At 37.2% G+C, this 27,139-nt stretch overlaps 2 protein-coding genes across 2 annotated transcripts; one reads left to right on the plus strand and one right to left on the minus strand.

The window, feature by feature from the left end:
- Positions 1-3,259: 3,259 nt before the first annotated feature.
- On the plus strand, positions 3,260-4,873 carry RD3 (retinal degeneration 3, GUCY2D regulator). Its single transcript, XM_015817218.1, has 2 exons — positions 3,260-3,555; positions 4,576-4,873. The coding sequence occupies exons 1-2, from the start codon at positions 3,260-3,262 to the stop codon at positions 4,871-4,873; spliced, it is 594 nt and encodes a 197-aa protein (XP_015672704.1).
- A 9,028-nt stretch (positions 4,874-13,901) lies between these two features.
- On the minus strand, positions 13,902-26,831 carry LOC107288579 (protein FAM133). Its single transcript, XM_015817211.1, has 7 exons — positions 26,710-26,831; positions 24,593-24,664; positions 23,766-23,912; positions 21,930-21,982; positions 18,817-18,897; positions 16,485-16,577; positions 13,902-14,846 (listed from the first exon to the last, which is right to left on the minus strand). Exons 2-7 carry the CDS (start codon positions 24,660-24,662, stop codon positions 14,796-14,798), a joined length of 495 nt encoding a protein of 164 aa, XP_015672697.1. The 5' UTR covers positions 24,663-24,664; positions 26,710-26,831; the 3' UTR covers positions 13,902-14,795.
- Positions 26,832-27,139: the final 308 nt, after the last annotated feature.

Consider the following 27,139-nt stretch of genomic DNA (forward strand, 5'->3'; position numbering starts at 1 on the left):
GGCTAAGAATTTCTGTCATACAGAGGGAGCAAGAGGAGTTGTTTAAAAGACTAAATTCACACTGTGTTAAAAGGTAACGTGTACAAAATAATGTACCACTGGTTTGTGGCACCTGGGAAATTATCTGAGATGTATAAAGGTACTTTTAATCAGTATTAGAAATGTGGAAAACATGGTCATTTTACCAAGCATGGTGAACTTGTGAAAGAATACCAGAAGCCAAGTAAGATGAATAATTGGCCTTTCCGATGGCTTTCCTGTGAAAATTATCAGGCACCAAGATGTTATTACCATCGCTGTTCATTCTCGTCATGGATACCATCATGCAAGATCTGTATTATAGTGTCCCCTGGGCCTTGCTCTATGCTGATGATGTTTTCCTCACAGCTACCCACTAGGGAAGAACTGCATGCTTTGTCTAGACATGGAATGACAGTCTTACCCAATTTGGTTTGTGACTTAATATCAAGAAAACTGATTATCTAGAGATTAGCCTGAGCACCTCACAGTCAAGATCAACGGGCGAAGTTCTAATGCAAACAAACTCCTTCCGTTACTTAGGATTCCATCTGCAAAATGATGGTGGCATTAGTAGGAAAGTGTGCATGAGGATGAATGTAATTACAAGAGATTTTTTTTTGTAATAGGTGCATGTTAATTTACTTAAAATAGAAAGTGTATAGAATGATGGTTGCCCAATAGCACCGTATGGTGCTAAGTGCTGGCCAACTACCTAAAGTGCTGAATGCCTTTTGCATATCATGGAAATGCAAAATTGAAATCTCTACCTTCTTCACAAATTGAAACAGGTTTGCTTTTAAATCTATTGTTAGACTGCATAGCCATAACATTGTAAGTCCCTGAGTATAATTCCCATTGAATTTCCTGGGACTTGTTTTAGAGTAGATAGGTCTACTCAGAAGTAAGCTCCATTAATGTATAGCACTTTTACTCTTGTTATCACTAAAAATGAATTTGACTTTATTTTTACAGGTAGTCCTTGACTTACAGCTTTTGTTTAGTGACTGTTCAAAGTTACAACAACACTGAAAAAAGTGACTTATGGTTTTTCCATTTATGAACCGTTTGGAGTATCCCCATGATCACATGATTTACATTCAGTTGCTTGACAGCTGATTCATATTTATGACTGTTGCAGTGTCCCAAGGTCATGAGATCATATTTTGCGATCTTCTGACAAGCAAAGTCAATGGGGAAGCCAAATTCACTTAACAAATATGTTACTAATTTAACAACTGCAGTTATTCACTTAACAAATGTGGCAAGAAAAGTTGTAAAATGGGGCAAAACGCATTTAACAAATTTCTCACTTAGCAACATAAATTCTGGGCTCAACTGCGGTCATAAGTTGAGGACTATCTATTTGCTATATTTTATTTTCTCAAAAATACTTGTATTTTGAGGTCTTTATATTAGCATTATAAGACTTTACAATTATGTTCTGTCTAAATTCTGTTTAGCATGATTGCTTTGCCATTAGGATTATATTATATATTATATATGGATTTATATATGGTAAATTGACAATCATTTCGTCCCTCCAAAAGCTTGCTATTTCCAACAGACACTCTTGGAAACCTTCTGAATTGTATATACATATCCCTTGTTTCTACAAATTATTTAACTTGCAGTATGTAAAATTTTTATTTAGGATGAACAGAAGGTTTTTCCTAATTGTGAGAGTTACCTTGTTTCATTTAGAGCAGGCCAAATGCTTGCCTACCCTTCATTTTTATCTGTTCAGATGAATCTTTTATGCCTTTTCTAAATTCAGGATGTAATATACTTGGTTTCTTTTTCACTGTTTAGTGACATACTGGTGACTTTGTTAAAACTAGCCTTATCAAGCTGGTAATCACCAGAAATTGGAGAATTTCCCTTAATTTGAGGGAAACTGTTTTAAAGCATATTTCCTATTCCTTTTCATCTTCTTTAACCTCATATTTTGGACAACAAGGAACTCATCTAGCTGAGCAATTTACAGTGTTTTACTTTATAGATGCTTGAGAAGTTCCTTAAGACAGTGTTGAAGAACCTCTTAACCTTGATGTTGAGAGAATGGCTGACTACAGTGAGCTTTTCAAGTCTTTCCTTCCCAAGTTGGACTAGCTGCAAGTAGCTTCTTGTTGTTTTGTGAGGTAGCATGAAAAATCATGAACAACAGAGGTGGGGAAAGCCCATTACACAATCAACCTCATGTATAGAGAATGAAAATCGGTGCATTCATTGTCAGAAAAGGCCACTTGTGTGGGAGGCTGTTGTTGAGTATGGAGCAATGTTTGGTATGAGAATGGCCATTTTCTTTAAAGTTTCAACTTTCTGAAATATCAATCAAATATTACACTGAAAAAAACCTAGGGAAATTTCAGCTCTGTCATTGAGGATCAAGGTATCTCCAACCGGATTGGGAATGAGTTCTGAAAAGCCAATTAGCAAACTGCTGCTAGTTCAGTATATAATTTTGTAGATAATATCTGAGGTAGGGAAAGAATATTTATTTGGCTGTTCTGTTTCCTTCCTTCCTTCCTTCCTTCCTTCCTTCCTTCCTTCCTTCCTTCCTTCCTTCCTTCCTTCCTTCCTTCCTTCCTTCCTTCCTTCCTTCCTCCCTCCCTCCCTCCCTCCCTCCCTTCCTCCCTCCTTCCCTCCCTCAGATGTCCATTGGAAGTCAATAGGAGTACTATGAGAACACTGTGTAGAATTCAGAGACCTGCTACTTCTGATACAGCCTTCAGGACTAATATTCACCATGGTGGTGCAGTGGTTAGAATGCAGTACTGCAGGCTAACTCACTGGTCACTCCAGGAGTTCGATCCTGAGTGGCTCAAGGTTGACTCAGCCTTCCATCCTTCTGAGGTCGGTAAAATGAAGACTCAGATTGTTGGGGGCAATAGGCTGACTCTGTCAACCGCTTAGAGAGAGCTGTAAAGCACTGTGAAGCAGTATATCAATCTAAGTGCTATTGCTATTGCTTTGTTCATATTGGTCTTTCTCATATTGGTCTTTCTTGCTCATTAGAATATAAGCATTATTGTTAACGGTAATATCTGAGCAATATAATATTTGTGTGTGTGTATATTGTACTTGAATGCTTCTCTCTCTTTCTCTGTGTGTCTGTCTGTCTGTCTGTATTTATATATCTATGAATAGACATATAAGTTGCCCACCCTATCTGTTGTAAGCAGAAAAACATTATGTTTTCACTTGCTCTTTGCAGATAAAGGAAGGAAGGAAGGAGAACATGGCATTGGCATCCTGGTTTGGATGGAATGAATCTTCTAATCGTATTTCTCAAAAAAGCCCAATGGAAATGGTGACTGAAACCCTGATGATGGAGCTTGATTGGCAGATCAAAGAAGCTGAGAAACAACAGCGGGAGAAAGAAAATGAGTATCGCAAGATCAAAACAGGAGTTGATTATGGTTGGCTGGTTAGCTATCCCAAGCAAGGCTATGATATCAGTCCAGGGGAGCGTCTTCAGCTGGAGGATATCTGTTCCAAAATACATCCATCCTATTGTGGACCAATCATTATTAGGTATTTGCTTGGAATCTCTCATGCACTGTATATAGAATGAGCGTGAAGTAGCAATAACCTAATCCCAAAGACTGTTCTGGCTGGAGATTATGGATTCTGAAATGCATCACATTTAGAGAACACCAAATGCAGGCAATTGGGTAGAATATCTAGCACTGAAACGTGATTGATTTTTCCCCTGTAGCTGAACTGGACTAAAAGCAGCAGAGTAAACCATTTTCTGTTTTTTAAAAATGTTTATGAATAATTCAAAAATTATTCACAGCCTTCTAAATGACTTGTCTAGAATCAATTACTGAATGCTGATTCTATTTGTATGTATGAAGAATTCAGTACTGAGTGCCTGTTTAGAAACTCTTGTTGGAAATAACTTGCAGAAATATATCACAAATGCAATCAGTTGCTTCAAGTCCATAGTCTGTCTTTCCAGGCAAAAGTTTGCAGTGGTCTGATCGGTTTTATCCAGAAGTCTGATTATTATAATATTTTGTTTGGCAAAATTTAGATAAATAACTTGCTGCCTGCTACCAATTTAACCAAATTAACACCACTGCATGTAATTTATAATGCCAAGTGATTCTTTTTAAAGAGGACCCATAGTTTATATAGATGGGGAAATACAAATGATGGAAATAGGTGATTAGCTCTTATTTCTTTCATTTATATTGATCACCAGGAAACAGTGTGTTTAAGGGAGGGAGGGAAGGAGATGGGTGATTTAGAATTATGAAATAGAAATAAATAAGTAAGTAGAACTACTGCATTAAGTAAAAACAGTACAAGTCAGATACAGGTCAGTTTAAGTAAAAATGCCACACAGAATATACATTGTGTAAAAATACAGAAACACAGAAATGTGCCCTTCCCTCCCAAAGGGATGGTGGTAGAAGTTGTGTAAATCCTGATACATGAAAGAATAACATAAGCTAACACCTATATGTCTCTGCTTTGAGGGTTTAAGTGAAGCTGGACTGTATATGCCCTCCTAAGGATAGAATCATTTGCTCATTTATTTCTTAGATTTCGGCAACTTATTGCTGAATATGAACCAGAGCCTGGAGAAATACCTCGGCTTTTCCGTTCTGTTCTGCACGATGCCACCGAGAAGATCAAAGAGGAAGAGGAGGCCAAGAAACTTGCAAGACAATGGAACACCAAGAACAGAACCAGCCTCTCCCTCACCACATTCAGATCCCGCATCAGGATTTCCCCCTTCAGCAGTGATATCAAGACCATTTCAGAAGATGTGGAGAGGGGCATGGAGCCGACCAGAAGAATGTGGAGCATGCCTGAATTCAGGGATACCAAGGACTACTGACTTTATTTGTGACAGTAGTTTTTTTTAGAAACAGACTATTTTATTTATTTGGGGGCCTATTTGCAGGATGATTATTTTTGTCCTGTTTCTGATTGTCTCTCTGTTGTGAGGAATTCATATGAATTCTTTTTAGGTACCTTTTAATCCAGGCATTTATGCCTGTAGGTTCCTGTTTTCCTTGGGCACGTTCATAAGAAATCACTCAGGCAGATTATCCTCACCTATTACCAGTTAATTATGCTATGAGTTTGCATGAAAAACTGCACATACGTCAGCCTGGATATGTGTTTGCTTATTTAAAGCATTTATATAGCTGCCTATCTTATAACCAACTCTTATTTGAAGTTTGCTTTTTTGTCACCAAAAAGAGAGGCCCAGGGAGTAATAGTGAAAAGCTTGCTTATTTATTTTAGCTTTCTTTTTGGGTTTTCCTCTCAATCCTTTTGCTCAATCCTTTTGTGATCACACAAAAATTGCCATACCCCACACAACACCCAACCACAAATCCTAACCAGCCATTTTGTATCATATGCAAGGATCCATGCATAAAAAAACAGAAATATCTCATTTAGAATTTCCCAGCATTAAATCTGAAACAAAAGTAAGTATTACAAAATGGCAGTAGTTTATTCTTTTTTTTCTTTTTGCCAACATGTTATTGGACCCTGCTGTCACTATCATCAGCTGGAGGAATGCCAATAACTCCTAAATAGAAATGTGAGCCTTGCAGGGTACTTTCGATTATCAAATTTGAGGGGAGGGAAGCATACACAAATGATTGAAAAATTTTAGCACCTGGAAATTCTTCCTTTTTGGTAATTAGTTGCTATATAGCAGGGGTCTTGAAACTTGGCCCTTTTATGACTTGTGGACTTCAACTCCCAGAATTCCTCAGCCAGGCACACTGGCTGAGGAATTCTGGGAATTGAAGTCCACAAGTCATAAAAGGGCCAAGTTTCAAGACCCCTGCTATATACGTAGCTTGAACTATATACAATATATCTTGGCTAATCAGTGACTACCATTTTATCTCTATCCTAAAAAAAACAGGGACCTCTATGTAGATATTTTAAGGAAAAATGTTTCTTTAAAACCGAAAAACTGAAAAAAGCAGTGGGCTTCTATGCTTAGAGGAAAAAGGAATGCTTTGAAGCATCGTTTTCAAGGTGTATCACCAAGGCAGTGCTTCCATTTTTAGAAATTTCCAATTTCTAAAATAGTTCTCTTATTTTTATTCTTATTGCGCACATTTCTATGTTTCAAGAAGAAACATATTTGTCAGATGTATACAATTTTTTATTGGTTTTTGATGAAATATAGTGCTGCCATGACCATGATGGAATGTATCTCCAATCCTGAGTCATAAATTTTACTGGGCTTATTTTTGTGTAATACTTAAAAGCCATAAATTCACTTTAACAATGGTCACTTGAGTTCTTGACATGGCTTCTTACCTGCATATTCTCTTCACACCAGAGCAGTGTTTCTCAACCTTGACAATTTTAAGGCATGTGGACTTTAACTCCCAGAATTCCACAGCCAGCAATGCTGGCTGTGGAATTCTGGGAGTTGAAGTCCACATGCCTTAAAATTGTCAAGGTTGAGAAACACTGCACCAGAGGCACGTCTCAAGCTGCCAAGGTTAAGTCCTTTTCACTGTTTTACTGCCCTAGAGAGAGTGTATAACTTTGGTATTGAAGATGGGAGGAGTGACTGTCTTACTTATGCCAGAGTCTTTTGTGCAAATAGTACACTGTGGTATTTCAGTCATCGGTCTAAAGAAAAAATGCTTTTCTGTTTCTGCTGGATATCTTGTTGATACATGAACAGGTGGTGGTTTATGATTAGAGCTTCAGACCAATTCTTGAAAATGAAAGGAGCACTTAAGAGGGTTTTGTGCTGCTTGTAGGACACAAATTTCAAGAAATGCTGTTTGGCTTTCTTTATTTTGAGGTGGCTTCAGCTTCATTTTAGAATGCTTTTGCTAATGTTGGATTTCCTGTAAATAAGCAGAGTATGCACTGAAGAATTTTCTTTACTCTGCTTGCTTACTTTCTTTCTCAAATATTTTTGACAAAGACACCAGCAAATAGCATTGTTTAATACCAAATGGATTTAGGGCTTCAGTTATCAATTATGTGCGAGTAGGAGTACAGAGATACTGAAAATCTGACAATCATACATTTCTAAGTCATCTAAGAAAACGAATTTCATTGTGGCCTTTCTTATACTGTTTCTCCAGTGTTTAAAGAGTGGCACATGCAAATGTAATCCTAACTCTAAAGTAGCCTGGTCAAATCTCATGAACTACAGATAGACTAGGATTACCACTCCTAGCCATATGCTGAGTTATAAACCTAACATACTGAGAGGGTACTACATCAGTCAAGGCTGATTTGAAGGCAGAAGAGCAGAAACTTGTGAGAATGTCTCCTGTCTTTCTGCTCAGGCAGCCTGAGAACGTGAGGAAGTTGCTGGTGAATCCTTTCTGTCTATATTGGACAGCACATTTTGAACATGGTAAATATTTACATCTCTTGTACAGTGGACTCTCCTGTTGTTGTGTCTAGTGTTTTGGATGCATGGTCCTTTTTGCTTTAGGGCCTGATTTGTGGGAAAAAACTACAAAAATAGAAAGCCATTCCCCATCAAGTCACATGATCACTTTTGTATTTAGGAGTGAAATGCTTGTTGCATTCAATTACAAAAGTGTGTTCCTTAATTTTAACTGCCTTCTGATTGATTGTGATATGGTAGATACAGATATGCTGTGTTCTGTTTATTAACAGTTTCAGGGTTACTTCAGGTATCCAGTTTATATATCTTGACTACAATTAGCAGTGTTTTTCTACTACTATTAAAATGCAATTCCTTGAGTAAGCAAAATAGAAACTGTGTGTTCAGGAGTTATATAGTTATATCTGAATGTAGTGTCCACTCTTACCTGAGAGTAAGTAGTATTGAACACAACTGTGTGGTTGAAACACACACACACACACACACACACACGACTGAAAGATTTTATTTTTTACTGGAATATATCACTCAGGTTGTATCCCATATTCCTACCTCCCCAGGAAAATCCCATTGAAAACAGTGAAGAGCTGTACATCTTAGTATCTACACATAGGATTCCAGTGCTGATTGCTAAATTAAACAACTGGAAAAAGGTGGGTAAAGTGGAAAGTGAAGCTTTAAAATCTGATTTAGCAGAAAGCATTCCTATTAAATGGTTGATTAAAAATAGGTATCCACTCTGGATGTGTTTTGTAGATTAAGAAGAAGATCCCACCATCGATTTATGTATTGGTTCCTTATATATTTTTTGTTAACTTTTGATGTTTATGGCTTTTTAATGTTTACATGTTTTGTTTTATATTACTGTTTTATGATGTTGTACGTCACCCAGAGTTGTTTGAGACTGAGATGGGAGGCATATCAATTTAATTAATAAATACCTATGAAACACAAAACCAGCTGCCATGCTGAGGAATTGACATGGCTTTCACAAAGAAAAGTCAATCTTATTATCTGAATTTTCTTTGGTTAGATCATCTACCTATTGATATAGTTGGGCTTTTTAAAATATTTCAAACTGTTTATCACTGAAAGTCTAAGGAAGTGGTGGAAATAAGAAAAGCAATGAGATTTCCTCCCCAAATTTTATCTGCACTCATGAAGTAAATTATTGTCCAAAGGTCAAGCTGCTTTCTTCACCAGGTTATCCTTTTAAACATTACCCTGAGGATTGTGCTTATACCTGCATTTTTGTTTCTCTTGCTGATTGATTAGATTTGTTTGAAAGAAAAGTATATAAAGCATTGGAACAATTATGATTTTTATTTGGAATTAAGTAGGTTTCATTATAATGCTACCTGGATTTTATTCTTGAATTTGTTACAAATCACAGAAAAATGCCATTTCTCCACTGGCAGCTTTTTCTCTCAGAAGGTGTCTTGGGGTGGGGGGGAGGGAAGGGGGAAAGAAATGAAAGCTTGCAATTGCTGGGTGAAGCTCTTCTACCAGGAACCCTCCACTTTAGCCTATATATGAGTGCCAAAACCAAATTCACAGCTTTTTAAATTATGAATTCATTTTTTTACAAATTAACCTAACACCCCCCCTCCATTTTAAATGGATGGGTAGACAGACATAAAAAAGATATAGGTAGGCTGGCTTCAGGTTACATGTGGAATTTATTTCAGTTGAAACAACTTGAGAGTATCCATTTTAGTTTACTGTTTAATGCAGATTGAAAGCAATATTTCATTTATGGGAATCGGAGATAGGTGAAAACCAATTGCTTAACAGATTCTTGTTTTGCCGGCCCTAGCTGCAAAGTATTTTTTGCTTTCTAATCAGCTAATCAGAAAATTACCTAATGACTGTAACCATTTTCTCAGGGATACTACACTTGAATTACAAAAAAAAGTCAAATCTAACAAAAGATTAAACTGATCTAGTTAGGCTTTCTAACACGGAGTCAATATACTAGGAACTAGTCCAATGTTTCTCAACTTTGGCATCTAGAAGATGTGTGAACTTTTAACTCCCAAAATTCCCTAATTCTGGAAATTGGAGTCCACAAGCTGCCAAAGGTTGAGAAACACTGAACTAGATACTAGGAACATTATTGAGCTACATCAGAATATAAGGATGTGTTGTGGGAATATAAAACAATTAAATTAACAAGTTAGTGCACTTAAAGTTCAAAATTCTCCTGTTTGTAAAAATAAGGCTAAGCTATAGGGTTTAGGAATATGAAATCTATGTTGCAATAGCTTCTAGACCAAAATGACCCAAAGATGCATAGATAAAGGAATAGTTGTATTCATTCAGATACACATTAAAATGCATGTTCTAAATATATTGGATGCATCATACAGAAATAAATTCATTACCAATTCTGTATAAATAAGTACTTAAACAGTCTCTCTCAATATTTTGCTCTAACGGCTGGAATTGGCAGTGAATAATAAGATACTGTATGGTTTTTAAATTCCTTCATGTTGATTATCAATCCTTGGTCAATTTACAGGTGGACAGGGTGCCCTCTGGTGTTACTTAAGGGTTGCATCAAACTTGAGATATCCTGGAAGAAATTGGCTTTTATCATACTATTGCAGAGTTCATGGCAGCAGGAGCCAAGCTCAACTCTGAGCTGTTACTTTTGCACTATACCTGGTTTGAATTGTGAATAGCCAGTATGTTGTAGTAGTTATGGGTCTAATTAAGAGTAGGGAAACCCATGTTCTAGTCACAGGGAAGGCAGTTAGGTGACCTTGACTCAGTCCTTCCTTCTCACACTAATCGGACTTTGTAACAAGCCAACAGAAAAATAACTGCATCGTGCACTGATAATTGAAGCAAGAACAACGCAAAGCGTGAATCTTGCAACCAACTGAGTCAAATCCTAGGGACAGCAACAGCTTACTATGTATTATAATCATTATTCCATCAATTACATATTATCCAGGCAAATCATAAAATAAAAACATTAAGAAAACTATTGGATCAACCAAATGGGATAGACAACAACACCATCAGATGGATCTGTAGCTGGCTGACAAACCATACTTGGCGAGTAGTCCTCAATGGTACTACATCCACATGGAGAGAAGTAAGCAGTGGGGTACCACAAGGCTCTGTTTTAGACCCAGTACTCTCCAATATTTTCATTAATGACTTACGTGAGGGAATAGAAGGGGAACTCATCAAATTTGCAGATAACACTAAAGTGGCAGGAATAACAAACACCCCAGAAGACAAGCTCAGGATCTAAAAAGATCTTGACAAACTTAAACAATGGAGAACAGTGGAGAAAAGCAAAGTTTTACATTTAGGCAGGAAAAAAATCAAACGTTTAAGTACAGATTAAGTACAGCGAGACCTGGCTCAAAACAGTAACTGTGAGAGGAACCTTGGAGTCCTAGTGGATGATCGCTTGACTATGAACCAGCAGTGTGCAGCAGCAGCCAAAAGAGCTAATACAATCCTGGGTTGTATAAACCAGAGGCATAGAATCAAGATCACGCGAAATATTAGTACTGCTTTATAAAACCCTAGTAAGACCACACCTGGAATACTGCAACCAATTTTGGTCACCATACTACAAAACAGATGTTGAGACCTTGGGAAAAGTTCAAAGAAGTGCAACTAAAATGATCAAAGGCCTGGCGACTAAAACATATGAAGAACGGCTGCAGGACTTGGGTTTGGCTGTCTAAAAGAAAAAACGGGCAACATGATAGCAGTATTCCTGTATTTGAGGGACTGCCACAAAGAATCAAAACTATTTTCCAAAGCACCAGAGGGCAGAACAAGGAACAATGGTTGGAAACTAACCAAAGAGAGAAGCAACCTGGAATTAAGGAGAAACTTCCTAACAGTGAGGACAATTAACCAGTGGAACAGCTTGCCTTCAGAAATCGTGGGTGCTCCATCACTGGATGTTTTTAAGACGAGACTGGACAGGCACCTGTCTGAAATGGTATAGGTTCTCCTGCTTGAGCTGGGGGATGAACTAGAAGACCTCCAAGGTCCCTTCCAGCTCTATTCTATTCTATTCTATTCTATTCTATTCTATTCTATTCTATTCTATTCTATTCTGTTCTGTTCTGTTCTGTTCCATTAATTTCAGCATGCATATTGCTCCAGTGGTCAATCAGAGCTTCCAAATGCAATTTAAAGTACTGATTGTCATCTATAAGCCCCATGTGGATCAAGTTCTGGAGTTGTGGGCCTGTCTGCCTTCTGTTGTGTTTCTGTTCAGTGAAATCCAATAATCCTTTTTTAAAGTGAAATGGGCGGTATATACATTTAATAAATGAGTAATAAACAGAATTGGCATGCTTCGAGTCCTACTAAGCAGGGTCACTTGTAGAGCCTATGAAATCCACAGAACTCTGACCTTGCCTTGAAAGCCTGTCTCTTTCCATGAATACTAGACTAGGACACTATGTACACCTACCGTTGAGAATGAGTTCTACTAATTTGAATTGTTTCCTTTCCCTGGATGGCTGTTTTATTCCTCTTTTAATTGCTACACTGCTTTTATTGGGTGCCAGAATCATGCACAAGTAGGAGACTATAAACATTGCTATCACAAATAAATACATTCCACTTTCCCTCCCACATGGCAACCATTATTGGAACTTCATTGCATCCGTAGACTGACATCTAGCAGTACTCTTCAATGCAATCTGCACCCGACTGGGGCAAAATGGGTTCCCAATGTACACATTGCTGTTAGGCTTGCAAAACGTTTCGCAGATAAATTAATTTGTATTTGCTCAGATCCTATCTCCAGCTTAGCAGAATCAAATGAAATTACTTGGACAACTTCCTGCAAGCCTACATGGAATTCTTCTGATCTTGTGGACTCTAAGAAAGTGGAGTGATTAGCAGCATATGCTCTGCCACATTTGATCTGGATCTATGCCTTCTGTTGGCTCTTTAGGGCAGACAGTTGAATAAATAGGACTTGAGACAATCCATGCCCTCCTTTAGAGATGTTGGGGCTGCAATTCCAATAGGCCCTGGAAAAGCTACATTCTCTGGATTGTTTGCAATCAGAGTTTAGACCCAGTTATGGCACAGAAACTATATTAGTTTTTCAATGATCTCTATCAGGATCTGGTTAGCGTGTTACCTTCTGGTTCTATTAGATCCCTCAGCAGCATCTGATACCAGCAACCAAGGGGTCAGGCTGGAATACATGTGAGGGTGAAGAGTTGGAAGCACTCTTTTGCAATAGAGATGGAGAGCAATTTAGCTCTTGGCCACTGATTCAATGGGTGGCTCAGAGTTCTGCTCCTTCTTTTCCCCGTCTGATTCATAATCTATATTAAACCATTGAAGGAGGTCATCCACTGATTTGGGACGATACAGATATAAAGGATGTGTCCTTACCCAATCACTCACCACCACCCTTACTTTATGACTGCATTTCTACAATGCACTCTTCTTAGTCATGACTTTGAACACTACCCAGAAACTGCTCAGAATAAGTAAGTGGGTGAGAGCTGTTTCAACAGTGTAACACTAATATTACAAGCACTGCTGATAGGTTCCTGGTTCAAATTAAAGAGGGTGATAATGATCTAAAAAGCCATAGATGGCTTGGGTTTAGGTTGCATAATGAACCATCTCCCCAAACAGAATCTGCCTCTGCCATCCAAGCAATCCAAAAACAATGCTGAGTCCCCTCTTTAAAAAGTTAGGGGAAAGGAACTTGGAAGCAGACATTCCTGGCAGCTATTCCATCTGTGGAATTATCTCTTCCCCCAACCTGAGATCCAGGTGTCCCCAACCTTGATTATATTTAAAAAACCGACGAAGTTCTTTCAATGACCATTTGGAGAGTGAATAATAACTATGTTTTAATTATTGATAAAGTAAACAATTCTTAATTATTTAGAATTAGTTCAATAAATTGTTTTAAACTGTAAATGTATTGTTAGTGTTTTAGGTTTTTTTGTACTAAACAAGCCACCTAAGAGTGCAATATAAAAAATGCAAAAATGAAGACAAGCCGTAAGTCGCTAGACATTTTTCTTATTAAGTGTTTTGGGGAAAGAAAAAACTATGTAGCAGCTGTAGTTCTCCACAGCATCATTCTAACCCTAGGGCAGTGATGGCAAATCTTTTAGAGACCGAGTGCCCAAACTGCAACCCAAAACCCACTTATGTATCGTCGGGTGCCGGGTGGGCGTGGCCCATTGGGTGGGCGTGGCTGCGGTGGTAACAGCAGACTGGGTGGGACTAAAATGTTCAATCAATCAATTCCAACTTTGAGATTTTTTTTCCCCCCGGGAGTTGAAATTGATTGATTGAACCATTTTTTTTTGCACACAGCGGCGGAGGCCTAAAGCAAAAAGGTTTTATAAAACCCAGCTGAAGTCCTAGGAGTGAGGCAATGGTGCGTGTGCCCGCAGAGAGGGCTCTGTGTGCCACCTGTGGCACGCGTGCCATAGGTTCGCCACCACGGCCCTAGGGTTTCTGTTAATATTTCACTAAAACAATTTACATCAAATTCAAAAGCAGTACATTTTATTGGATTTTTCTTACAAAATGAAACTTCACACACTGTGAGGTTATATACCACAACCAGTCTTCTGAGCAGTCTGTTAGCCATACCATTACACTCAACTGAAATTGATAGCCCACTGAGATTTTCATAATGTGGACTTTGATACATGCCTCTCTGAAAGAAAGGCCACAATACTGATCAATGTTAATCATACCCAAAGTAAGAACAAAACCAAGCAGCAGTGGGCAGTAAGCTAATTTCATAATGTTCATTTAACAGTGGTACCACCCAGAGTTTTAAAATGAAATGCCTAGCACCTCATTAAATAAACTGAAATTAGAGTGTTTGTTATTAACTTGAAAAAGGAAACACTTTACAAAAGAAAATTATTTTAAAAAATCTTACTCAATGCTTTAGAATGTACATTACTCAGAAGGAGGTATTTTGCTGTTTGCAAATATTCTCAATACTAAAAATATCTATATACATGGGTCTGATTCTTCTTTAAGAACTTCTTTGCTAATATTTGGTTTTAATCAGAAAAATGACCAAGGACAACTGATGATAAAGTCGCATTCTGCATGCAATTTGGATATTCAAAGTAGGCCGAAATTCCAACACATCCTTTCACTTTAATGGATGGTTATGCCTTCATCCTAGTTTGGTTAGGTTCTCTTCAACATCAATATGGCTCTTTGTTGATAAAGTGTCACCAATTATTTTGCCCTTTTTAAAGGAGCTGTCAATTATCTTCATAGTGGGGCAATTTCAACTCCTCATGCATCAAGATGTTCTTTCGTGCTTCACCCTGAGCTTGTATTTGGTGCTTTAAGGAGTAAGATGACTAAATAAGCTGACAGACTTATTGGTCCTCATTTAACAGCTTTTTCACTAAAAAGTAGAGTTCAAAAAATCAAGAAGTTCTGCTCGGTTCCGATCTCGCTGAAAAAAAAAACAGTCATTAAAAACATAATTTTAAGTGATCAAAAATCCATTTTCCAGATCATTTTCAAAGACTATCCCCAATAAATTGTACCCCCATTACTATTTTCAGATTATTCTGCTGCCCAGTCATTCATAGGTAATAATAATAATAAAGTTGGAAGGGACCTTGGAGGTCATCTAGTCCAACCCCCCGCTCAGGCAGGAAACCCTATACCATTTCAGACAAATGGCTGTCCAGTCTCTTCTTAAAAACTGCCAGGTACATAAATAAGTTTTAACTGCTGCATGTGAGGAATAAATTAAGCTAAGAAATTGTAATAGATACTATGACTTTGCTTCTAGGATAGCAAGGGCAAATTAGTATTCCTAAAATTGTATGCACTTACATAATGTTGCAAATTACAAACTGGAAATGATATACAACCAGTATATATTTAATAAATAAACACTTGGATGTTTAGCATATTTTATCTCATCTCCTAAGAAAGGCAAGGGATACTGAATTTGTGCCCAGTTTCTCTTATTCCATATACTTCTGTGGACCATACAGTATTTTCAACAGAGGGCACTCCTTGACATTTGAACAAGGGCCTCCCTGCCCCTTCCCCCCCTCTTAGGAAGAGAAGGGGAATGACTATTCTCTACCTTTTCTTCTGCAAAAACAGCTCCATTTTTGTCCTTCTGCACAGAATAATGTACAAGAAATACTTTTCTGGAAGGCATGGAGTTCTTCTGAGGGAAGCTTCTATAGACACAGTGTGGAAGCTCTCTATTCCTGCTTTACAATGAGGTCTCCAGACAACCCTGGCAGAACTTCTGTAGGTCTGTTTAGATCTTTTCATGTGGAGTTAAAGTACCCTTTCCCTTGTCCCCTCTAGCTTTTTTTTAGTGTCAAGGACAGCAGTCAGCCCTTATAGCTATATATGAGAGGGAGGAACCACTGTGGAAACTGCATAGTTAAGACTGTAAGAGATATTCTAAATAAATATTTCTTGCAATCTTTAATAGTCTAAGGTAATAAAGATAGATATGATGGTCCACAAGCCAAACAATTAACAGAAGACATAAGGTTAATGTAACTAAAGTTGACCAATTCCATGATATGACCTTGAGAAGACTAGTGTCAACTCTAAAAATGAGTTTCCATTGTGTTCCTTTATTTTGTTCCAACGGGGGATTTGCAAATCACATTCCGTATCTCCTGCTCATAACCAGATATTTCAGTATTAAGTAATAGACTTGTATTGCTGCCTTTACTCTGATACTTGTTGACTCAACACTTCAAATTTCAATGGCATCAACATTTTGTAAATTTGTGTGTGGGTCTGAAGGTTAGAAATAGTTGTTTTAAGTTATAAGCATATATAGTCTTGCCTATTTTTTAAGTAGCCCAATTACATAGGACTGATGTTTATTTTTCAGAGGTCATTATTTTCCAGATTTAAAGGTGTTGGAGTTCCAACGTTTTAGATGGAACATATAAGAAACAATATAGAAATGATCTCTATTTTTGGATCATTACTGAATTACTGAACACCCTAAATGCTAATGCATTATAAATGCAGATAACACCATTTGTAAACATTTTAAATGTTTAAAATTTTAAACATTAAACAGGTTGATGTGAAAGAGTACCTCTTTATCCTTTTTACTTTTCTTTATTTTCATCTTAATTTTCTTTCCTGTGATCATACTGTAGTTATGATTCTTCTTTTTATCTTTGAGATACTAAAACAATACAATATTGTGATCTATAAATAAAATGTACATTTTAAATTACATCAATAAGGACGTATAAATTACATTTCCCTTTTTAGTGTCACAGCAATCACAAGGAAGTGTGAATTTGGGCTGAATAAAACTTGATTAAAAGAACAGAAACCAAAGCTACACTATGTTCCCCAAACGAAAAAACACTGTTCCCAAGGAAACAACTTAAAAAACAGGGAAGAGATTTTTTTTCTCATAGGAACAGAATTCTCCTGCTTGCTTTTTTTTTTGCTTAGTTGCCTGATCTTAGCCAAAATTTCAAATAAATTTGAGAAATGGAAAGTAAAGCATATTAAGCATATCTATCTATCTATCTATCTATCTATCTATCTATCTATCTATCTATCTATCTATCTATCTATCTATCTATCTATCTATCTATCTATCTATCTATCTATCTATCCATCTATCCATCCATCCATCCATCCATCCATCCATCCATCCATCCATCTATCTCTATCATCCTTATCTTTATCTATCTGTGGCTTTGTTAGCCAAAATTATGGTCTTTATAGGACCATGACTTTTCTTGAAAGAATTAAACTGTAATATAAAGCCACGATCTACTAAAAAGTATATTTTAGCTTTTTTCTTCCATTTTCTTTGGGTTGGATAAAGCCAGAGTCCCAACCTGCATGTTCACTCAGTTGACATGGATGTCCTATTAGTCCCATATACCGAAACACATAGTGCTAGCAAATATTGTCACCATTAAGAAAGCCTTCTGGCATGTAAATGAAACCAATAAAAATAATGATTTATGCTCACAAATAATTAAATTGGTAGACAAATTCTATCTGAACACAGAAGAACTGCCTCAGGCAAAGCAATCAATGATGGCTCCCAACAGTAGGAAAAAGAAAAAAGAGAAAGAGCAGCATTTTAATTCTTTTTCTCTTCTTTTTTTTGCACCACTGGAAAAAAAAATGAAGAACTTGAACTTATTAACTTTGGTTGATCTTAGAAGCCTAAGCAAAGTCCCAGCTGGTTAGTTCTTGGGTGGGTAAAATGAGGAAACACCAGGGTTACAGCCCAGGCAAATTTTTGTATACTACTTCAGATGTATGAAATTTGGTGGCACAAAAATTATGATATTAATAAATAATAAGTTGAAAAGAAATAGTGGTAGATTACTTCAATACTGTTGCCAAAAAAGTATGGATATACCTTTGAAGTTATCAGGGTTAAGTTTTACGCAAAGAGAACTACTTATATTCCATTGCTGATCTTAATTTCCCATATACACTTTTGGACAAAACACAAGGGTTGACAAGGGTAATCTTGAGCCTTTTAATTCTTCACCTTTTTGCTTCCCCAAGTTCCATTATAGCAGAGGCAAATATTTCAGATTTCCACAGGATCTTAGAAGGTTATTCTATCATCAGAACTCCAGCTCCCAAAGTAGATCTCTCTCCCTCCTCAAAAGAGCTAACTTGATCCTTGACTTAGATCAAATATGGTCCTGCTCTCTCAATAATCACAGAATTAGAACTTTCCAAAACAATGTTCAAATGATAGAAAAAAACAGGGGATCTAAGGGTAGTCCAGGATAGAGATAGGAAACTTGGTATCCCCTGACTTTGTTAATTTTATTCCCATTATCTAAATACCAAGTGCGGAAGTACTTTTATGGTATCTATTTAATTAGGCATAACTCATTTCCATAGTCTATAATTAATAAGTTAACTATCACTGGAATAAAAATTAAAATCACTAGCTCAAAGCTAATAGCAAGTGACATTATACTCTTGCTTTCCTGATGTCAATCTGGTCATTCTTTCTATTGAAATTCATTCTGTTTTATCATAGCTGACACTCTGGTGATATGTTTAGAGTGTCAAAGTTGGATTTACAAAATTGGATTGAAATCTCTAGTTTAGAAGTTCACTGATGGACTTTGCGTCAATCATTACTGATTAAGTCTAACTACCTAAACTCTTAATTAGTTTTGAAAGCTAAAAGGGGATGGGTGGGAGATTCAAATGTGCCATCCTTGATTACTTGGAGAAATATGCAAGGAAAGAAAATATAAGGAAAGAAAAGAAGAAAAGATAACCATGAAATAGCATTATAGTTAAGACATAATCTGAGAATTATAGAAAACAGTTAATCAAAGTCATTCCAATCACTTTTCACAGATTGTCTAATTCTGAGAAGAGGAAAAACACAGACTTTTCCATTCAGTTTTTGCACTTACTTTAGAAAGCTGTACAGGACCTGATTTCTCTTTCTTTCTCTTCTTTTCTTTCTTTCTTTTCATCTTCTCTTTTTTTCTTTTCTAATAAAAAATAAACAGATATCTTAAAATTTGATTATGTGTCACCAAGTTAGTTTTGACTCTTTGCAACCACATACAGTATAGATTTTTTCCTTGACAATCTGTCCTTAACCTGGCCTTCAACTCGTCAATCACTGCATTCCTTGTCATTCAACTGAGTCCATACACCTTGTTGCTGGTGGCACTCTTCTCTTTCTTTTGACTTTTCCCAGTATCAGAGTCTTCTCTAGAGAAATGGGTCTTTACATACTGTCTCTGAAGTAGGATAATCTGAGCTTGCTGATTTGTGCCTTGAGTGAGAACTCTGGGTTGATTTGTTCAATAATCTGTTTTCTTGGTTGTCCATAATATTCTCAGTAGTCGTCTCAAACACTAATGTTCATAAGCACTAATACTCTTCCAATCCTGCTTCTTCAAAGTCCAACTTTTGCTTCCATAGGGAATATCATTGCTTATCCCTGTGGTTTTTTTGGTAAAAATACATAAGTGGTTTTCCACTGCCTTGTCCTATGCCAGTGGTGGCGAACCTATGGCACGGGTGCCAGAGGCAGCACGCAAAGTCCTCTCTGTGGGTACGCACGCCGTCGCCCCAGCCCTAGGCCTTCAGCTGGGTTTTATAAAACCTTTTCACTTTAGGCCTCCACCGCTGTGTACAAAAAAAAAAAAGGTTCAATCAGTCAATTTCAACTTCTCGCGGGAAAAAAAAAGATCTTGCAAAGTTGGAATTGGTTGATTGAACTTTTTAGTCCCATCCAGTCTGCTGTTACCACCGCAGCCACGCCCACCCAAGGGGCCACACCTATCCGGCACCCGACGATGCATAAGTGGGTTTTGGGTTGCAGTTTGGGCACTCGGTCTCTAAAAGGTTTGCCATCACTGTCCTATGCTGTATGAATTGATTTCTTTTCTATTGTCACAAAAGTGATAATCTGCCTCTAGCATTTTTTTTTATACCACTGCTCCTCAATATAGGTGCTTGCTTCTTTACCTGGGCAGCCCTTCATGCCTTGAGTGACCCTGCTATACTCCTGGGATAAGCTCTCAATGTTTGTTGCTAATCCTTCAGAAACACCCCCCCTGCCAGGATGTGGCAGCACATCAGGACTTGGTTGGGAAGGAACCTGACAATTATCCTGGCCCAAAATCTAAATGCCTATCACCCACTTGTATCAATTTAGATGTTCTCCTCAATTAAAAAAAAGGGGGCAACTTGACTATGAGAATAATATTGTTAATATAAAGTTTATATTAGAAAGGGACCATGGAAAACTCAAACATATTCACATTAACTTCTAGAGTTAATATATGAGTTAATAAATCAATTATCCATCCTATCAAAGTGTATGGTACAGTGGTTAAAATGAAGGACTGGTCACAAGGAGGTTCAAATCAACCCTCAATCACAGAGCACACTAGATGATTTATCAAAGATCTGGAAGTTACCTTAGAAGTCTTCTTGTTCAACCTATAGCCTAGGCCAGAAATCCTCAGATATTCCAAATAAATAGCTGTCCAACCTTTTTTTGAAAACCTTGAGGGATACAGCACTCCTGGATTCCAGGAGTTAGGTGGTCAGGAAATTCCTCCTTATTTCTAGTTTGAATCTCCAAAAGATTTATTCCAAACTAGTAAAACTTCCACTCACTGGTTCTTGATCTACCTTCGGGCACTAAGAAGAATAAATTCACATTCTCCTTCCTGTGACAGCCTTCAAGTATCATGTCTTCCCTTAGACCACCCTCCTCCAAATTTAAATAAAAGCTCTCTTCCATTTTTCCCAGTCTTTGCAAGGTACAGGCCTTCCTGTAGATCGTTCAGGTTTTCATGATGGCAATTTTCTTCAAACCAGCAGTTCACCTCTAGAATCTTTCATTCCTTCTTTAGGATAAAACCTTTAGTTGAATTCACTGATGAACACATCACCTTTACTACAAACTGTTTTGCTTTCCTGCCTAGTTTCTTGTAGTCCCTTGATATGCTTTCCAGGCTCTTTCTGGCACTGTGATTTGTTCCAAAATGAGAAAGAACAAAGGGTAAGTGGCTTTGAACCAGTCAGCCCAACCTGCTTCAGAGGATTGTTATGGGAAAAAAATAGAAGAGAACAATATGCATGCTACCTTTAGCTCCTGAACAAAAATAATATAAATTTAACAAATGAAAAATTAACTGGGGTCCTTAAATCTCTCAATCTATAAGAAATAATAATATGATACCAGTTTGGTGCTCAACATCTTCCCAGACAAGCTTTTTTAACTGTGACTTAGGAATTAAAGGTAACCTTTTTATGATATTCATAACATATGGAACTTCCTTTGTCTCTCATGATACATTGCAGCAAGAAACTCTTTTCCAGAGGCCTTGCCAAGTACACTGTCAATGCCAGATGCTTATTACAAAAGGTATGCAACTTATATATGTGAATAACTTCAGTCAACGTAATTGAGGTACTGACTGAATAATGAAATACTGTTCCCATGAATTTGGTTATGCAAGTACATCACTGAGTCAACTGAAAAGCAAATAACCATCATAAGACCAATAGCTATAGCAGTAGCAATAGCACTTAGATTTATGTACCGCTTTATAGTGCTTTTACAGCCCCCTCTAAGTGGCTTACAAAGTCAGAATATTGCCCCCAACTATCTGGGTCCTCATTTTACTGACCTTGGAAGGATGGAAAGCTGAGTCAACCTTGAACCAGTCATGATTGAACTCCTGGCAGTGGGCAGAGTTAGCCTGCAATACTGCATTCTAGCCACTGTGCCACCAGGGCTCAAAGTGACCAAACTGATGATCACAGCTGTTGGGGAAGATTGAAAGAGAGAAAAAAGCCTGCCCCATTGATGTTGTCAACATCTGTTAAGGGGGAGTTGCTCCAAAGCAGCATGATTAATACTTTGCTTGAGTGCAAAAGTAGAAATGATAATTTTGATATAACTAATACGGGACATAACTGCTTTTCCTGTGAATCATGTGCACATGACAGTACTGTTCATATTTTTACTTCATACTTTTAGTAATTTTAGTTTTACCTTTTTGTTATGTTTTTCCTTTTTCCTCTTCTTAGCTTTTACTTTTGAAGAATCTAAGCATTAAAAATGTCATAAATGCATATTAAGGCTTGAACAACATTAAATAGATTTGTCACTAAAATTGAAATACACAATTTTTAGGAATTTTATTATTTGGATACTAATACATATGTGCTTGCCATAAAATGGAAGGTAAGCTTTTTTATTATTTTTGATAATTTACAAAATGACGATTTGTTTTGAACAAATCTGGGTAATGTAGGATCAGTGATTAACATAATTTGGTCTTCTATTTACATGAATTTTTATGTTTGAAGTCTGTTGCATTTGCATGTTTATGTGTATGTTTCCTTTCCAGAAAAAGAAGGAAAGAAAACGAAAACTTTTAAGTATATGTAATATAATTATTAGTATGTTGGGCCATCAGTGTGAGGAGACCTAGATTCAAATCCTTAGTTGGCTGTGGAAACTTAATTCCTGAAATTTAGCCAGCTATTATTTTTAAGTCTACCCTAACCTCATAGATTTCTTCTTGTGGAAAAGAATTACAGAAGGAAGCATTATGCACATTGGCTCAAGCTTCTGAAGGAGAGGCATGATGTATATATTAAAAAATAAACAATAATTTTGGAATATTCTGTGATATGTGAAGGAGTGGGCTGCATATACAGATATTCCTCCACTTTGTCATTGTAACTAGATAAAGAACTACACATTACTATGAAAATCACTGTCATAATGATTTGTTGAAACTGTTCCACCCAATTAGAAGTAATTACTATCCTAGGGTAATGGATTGGATTATTGATTCCCCAAGGATATAATGGAAAATGCTGCTTAAGTCATGGAGGGTTAGGTGATATTTCCCCATAAAGTCCATTTAAAGTGAATGGCCGCTGCTAGCAGCAATGTCAGATGAATTACATAAACTCACCATATTACTTGATTTTCTACAGTACTTACCAGTACCCTTCAATATATTGGCATTATTTCATTATAACAAATATTTATATTTCATTTTTAATCTCAACTTTTGAATATTTTCGTGAAAAATCCATTACTGGTAGTCTTCAACCATTCTAATTGGGACTGGCAACTCCAAGATTAAGCGAGCGGCCCAATCGCTAAGCGAGTATCACGTGACTACATGGCTAAGCAACAACAATTCTGGCAATCCCAGTTGCTGTCACTGAGTGAATCCCATACGGTCATTAGGTGAGGACCCACCTGGATCCAAGCCATTCTTGGAAGAAACTAAAGAACTACTGCAACTCCGCTCATCCACCTATCTTCTCCCGAGCTCTTCCCTTTTGGCTGCTACCTTCATGCTGCTGCCCTGCCTTTCACGTATCTGCTAATCCTGCTTTCTTTTGCTGGCTTTGTGTGCTGGCCAGAACCTTCTTTCACGCTTGCCTTCTTTTGCACTAGCATGAAGCTCTTAGTGGTGTATGATGCACACCTGTCTGCTCTCAGTTATCATTCTGTAGGTTATTTTCACAGTGCCTACTCTGTGCATAGCCAGAGTGGTGAGTGGCAGGAAAAGATGACTGTCTGTTAGGGATGCGTGTATGTGTGGCAACAGCAGGAAGGGTGGTCCTAAATGCAAGTGGGCCTGAATGTTGTTCATATGGCCGTGGGAGCACTGCAATAGCCAGGACTTTGAAGACTAGTCATAAGTTCAGGTTTTCAGTAACTTCCAACAGTGGCTAAATAAATGGATATCTAGGGAGGACCACTTGTATTTACTTCTGCTAGATCAATAACTGTTATTGGCTATATAACATCTAAGGCACCATCTACAAAATGAATTTCATAATTCTAACAAAATAATCCTACCTCTGCTACTTGAACTGCTTCTGCTCTGTGAGGCAGAAGACCTGGAAGAAGACCTTGAAGAAGAGGATGTAGAAGAACTAGAAGATGTAGAGGAAGAGACGGAGGAGGATCTGCTTCTGCTTCGCTTCCGTTTCCTTTTACTTTCCTCTAAAGAAACAAAAAGTACAGGAAGACTGATTAGAATTCCCTTTTCACATGTTGAGTAGCATTAGTGTTAGGTACTCCTTTAAATGCTTGTCAGCTATTTTGAGTACTGAATGACTGAAACATACATTAAATAAGTAATAATTAAATAAAAATAAGCAAATAAATACATGGATTTATTTAGCACATTCTGCCTTTTTTCCATCTAGAATACAAGCACAGAATAGCAATTGATATACAATATATTTAGATCCTAATTTCTTAAAAAATGTGTTATTTCACTTTAATCACTCATTAACTCTAGGCAACACATGGTGCATTAAAACATTAAAACAAATAAAAGGAAAACAGTAACGCCAATATTAAAAGCAACATTCCTATCTTATCTGAACCAGACCAGGTTAGCTTCAGCAAAACTGCTGTATTATGTGCTACAATACTTCCAGACATCAATATTACTTCACGTTACAATCAGTTTTACATTTAAAATAATTTAAGCTTATTTTTGAATATTGAAGCTTTGAAAATGGGAAATTGATTCTACATTATCAACTTTAGATTTTTTTTAAAAAAGAATTACCGGTACTAAAAAATCCATCTCTTGTAATGTTCAGTTTGTACCGGAATCAAAATTCCAATATATTTATTGATGCTACTATTAAAGGGACAACAATCATTCTTACCTCTGACTTTTGTTTTCTCTTGTGATGTTGCACACCGTATCTCATCTTTTGCTTCATGGTGGTCATCCATATCTGTGAGATATTATATAAATCATATAATCACAAAATTGCAAATATTATTTTTCCTAAAGAAATGAAAATGACCTGTTAACTTCCACTGCCTATTTCTAATACCAATACACTCTGTTGCTGAATTATAATCTGTAGAGTTTCCTTAAAGGCCAGCTTCAACATAATACTTGTAGGAAGCATCAAATTCTTATGTAACAACACTAATTATTCTAACAGACCATCAATGCACTTGCTTGTGGTCCTGACTCTACACTGCTTTAAATTTATGTCTATCTTTTCATAACACAGTAAATCACAAGCTAACCAATTACATTTTAGGCTAATTATACATACATAATTTGGTTAATTTACTATTCTGTTTGTCATGAGAACTCAGAAAACTGGGTTAATGCAGTAATATAGTTACACATATGCACATGTAATCTACCGGTAATTCTTCAAAGTGATAATCAGCTGAGTTTTTAAGAGACTGGACAGCCATTTGTCTGAAATGGTATAGGGTTTCCTGCCTGAGCAGGGGGCTGCACTAGATGACCTCAAGGTCCCTTCCAACTTTATTATTATTATAACTTCATAGGCTTCTACATAGGACAAATCTGCTATCATAATAGAATAGTCAATTTAAGGAGAAGGCTTCTGAAAAGTGGCTTCATATCACATAAGGCAATTTGGCATGAATCTTTAATAAGAGTTTATAAAAATTTACAGTAGCACAAATTAAATACTCCTTAATGCATACTTCAATTCCAATTTTGGGAACTTATACATAAGCCAAATACTTATAGGTTCGCTCTACAATTTTTACCAAGTGTACATTAGTACTTAACATGATTTAGCTCACAATGGTTTTGTTACTACTTTGTTAAGTTCACAAAGTACAAATTGTAAACAAAAGTCATTGACATTACATGAGATCAAACTATAAACTAATTAACCACATTGTGTTGTGGGAATTTATTTTGAATCATAATGCCAAGTACTTCCAATAGCCATATCAATCTATCATAGCAAAATCAAAACAGCAGTACCAAAAACCCTAAGCCTATTCCTTAGGTAGTTTTTCATTAAAGGCTACAGAGTTGTCACATTCATAAAGTGTTGCCTTTAGTCTTATTTGTTTAATCAATCAGTCAATACATATGCTACTTTATGAACATTTTCTATTACATTTTATGAAGAATCAGTTAAACATTAAATAAATAAAGGACCCATTATATACAGAAGTTAAGATTTTGTCAGAAGATTGTTGATTGAAATCAGAAAATTAAAAGGTGAGAACAAAAAACTACAGAAGAATAGATTCCTGTGAAGGAGCACGGACTATTGTTTTCCAAAGAAACAAAGAAAAAGCCTTAGTTTTAAATTGTCAAAGCTGAACCGCAGGGAAGACAGAGATAGAATGCAATCTGTTTTTGTATGGTTCACTAAGCAATAAATTAACCAATTTTAGTCGGTGTAGAAACCCAGTCTGTATATTTCATTATGCTTCACTGTGTCATGTTAAGGCAGAAAATGATGCAGTAAACCCCAATATATACAAGCAAGGTAAGCATATTTTTCTAAATAGCACAAATCACAACCGCTTATACTGTAATAAATCTCTTTTAGGAATTATGCGTCTCCGCTGTTTTTACTTTTTTTCTTTTAAAGGAAAAAAATATTCCCAATGCAGGTGCATGGAAAAGTCGGTTGTATCTATCCTTTATTTACAAAAGGAGAAACGATGACTGTAACCGATTACATGGAAATATCAGTATGGTCGTGGCAAACCCTGCGAATTCAGTTCATCCGGGGCGTCTCTAAAGGCTCCGGCTTACAAGTAGACGTGCGATTTCTCTCTTCCCACCCCAGACCCCCCACCCAAGCTTTTCCTCGCAACCTCACAACCCAGAGTCTCTCGGGTTTATTTGCACTCCCGTCGCCGTTTCAAAAAGGAAGACGGCGCTCGTAACGCTTAGGATTATGTTTGCGAATTACGCGTCCCCAGAACTAGGCAAGAAGACCGAGACGCACACGAACTTGTCCAGCAATCCTGAGAAACCCACCTACAACTTCACCACCGGCTACTCTCAAGAGGGGTTTCTGGAAGACAGCGGAGGCGAAGGCGGCAGCGATTTACGAAATACACCCGCTGCGGCCCCGTGATCTCCAGGAACCCGGAACCACAATCTTGAGCTCTGCCGCCTGTCGGAACGAGGCCGGCGCCCACATCCCGGAAATGATTGTAAGCGAATACCATGGGGCTACGTTTCCCGCCGCTTCTCGGCAGTTTCGAAAGAAGCGCATAGCGGAGAGTGAGAGGCGTTTGCATTCGTCCTAAGCAGCTTGGACTGTGCTTGAAGGAGATGGCGAACCACAAACTATTCTTACTGTCCTCACTCACCTTTTAGGCTCGCTTATGAATAGGGCTCGATGTCTTATGAATTCAGGAAACTGGATTTGAATAAACCCAATTAAGCTAGCAGTAAGTCAGGG

This window comes from Protobothrops mucrosquamatus, unplaced genomic scaffold (assembly GCF_001527695.2).
Source record: "Protobothrops mucrosquamatus isolate PMUCROS unplaced genomic scaffold, P.Mucros_1.0 scaffold563, whole genome shotgun sequence".
NCBI classification, from domain to species: Eukaryota; Metazoa; Chordata; class Lepidosauria; order Squamata; family Viperidae; genus Protobothrops; species Protobothrops mucrosquamatus.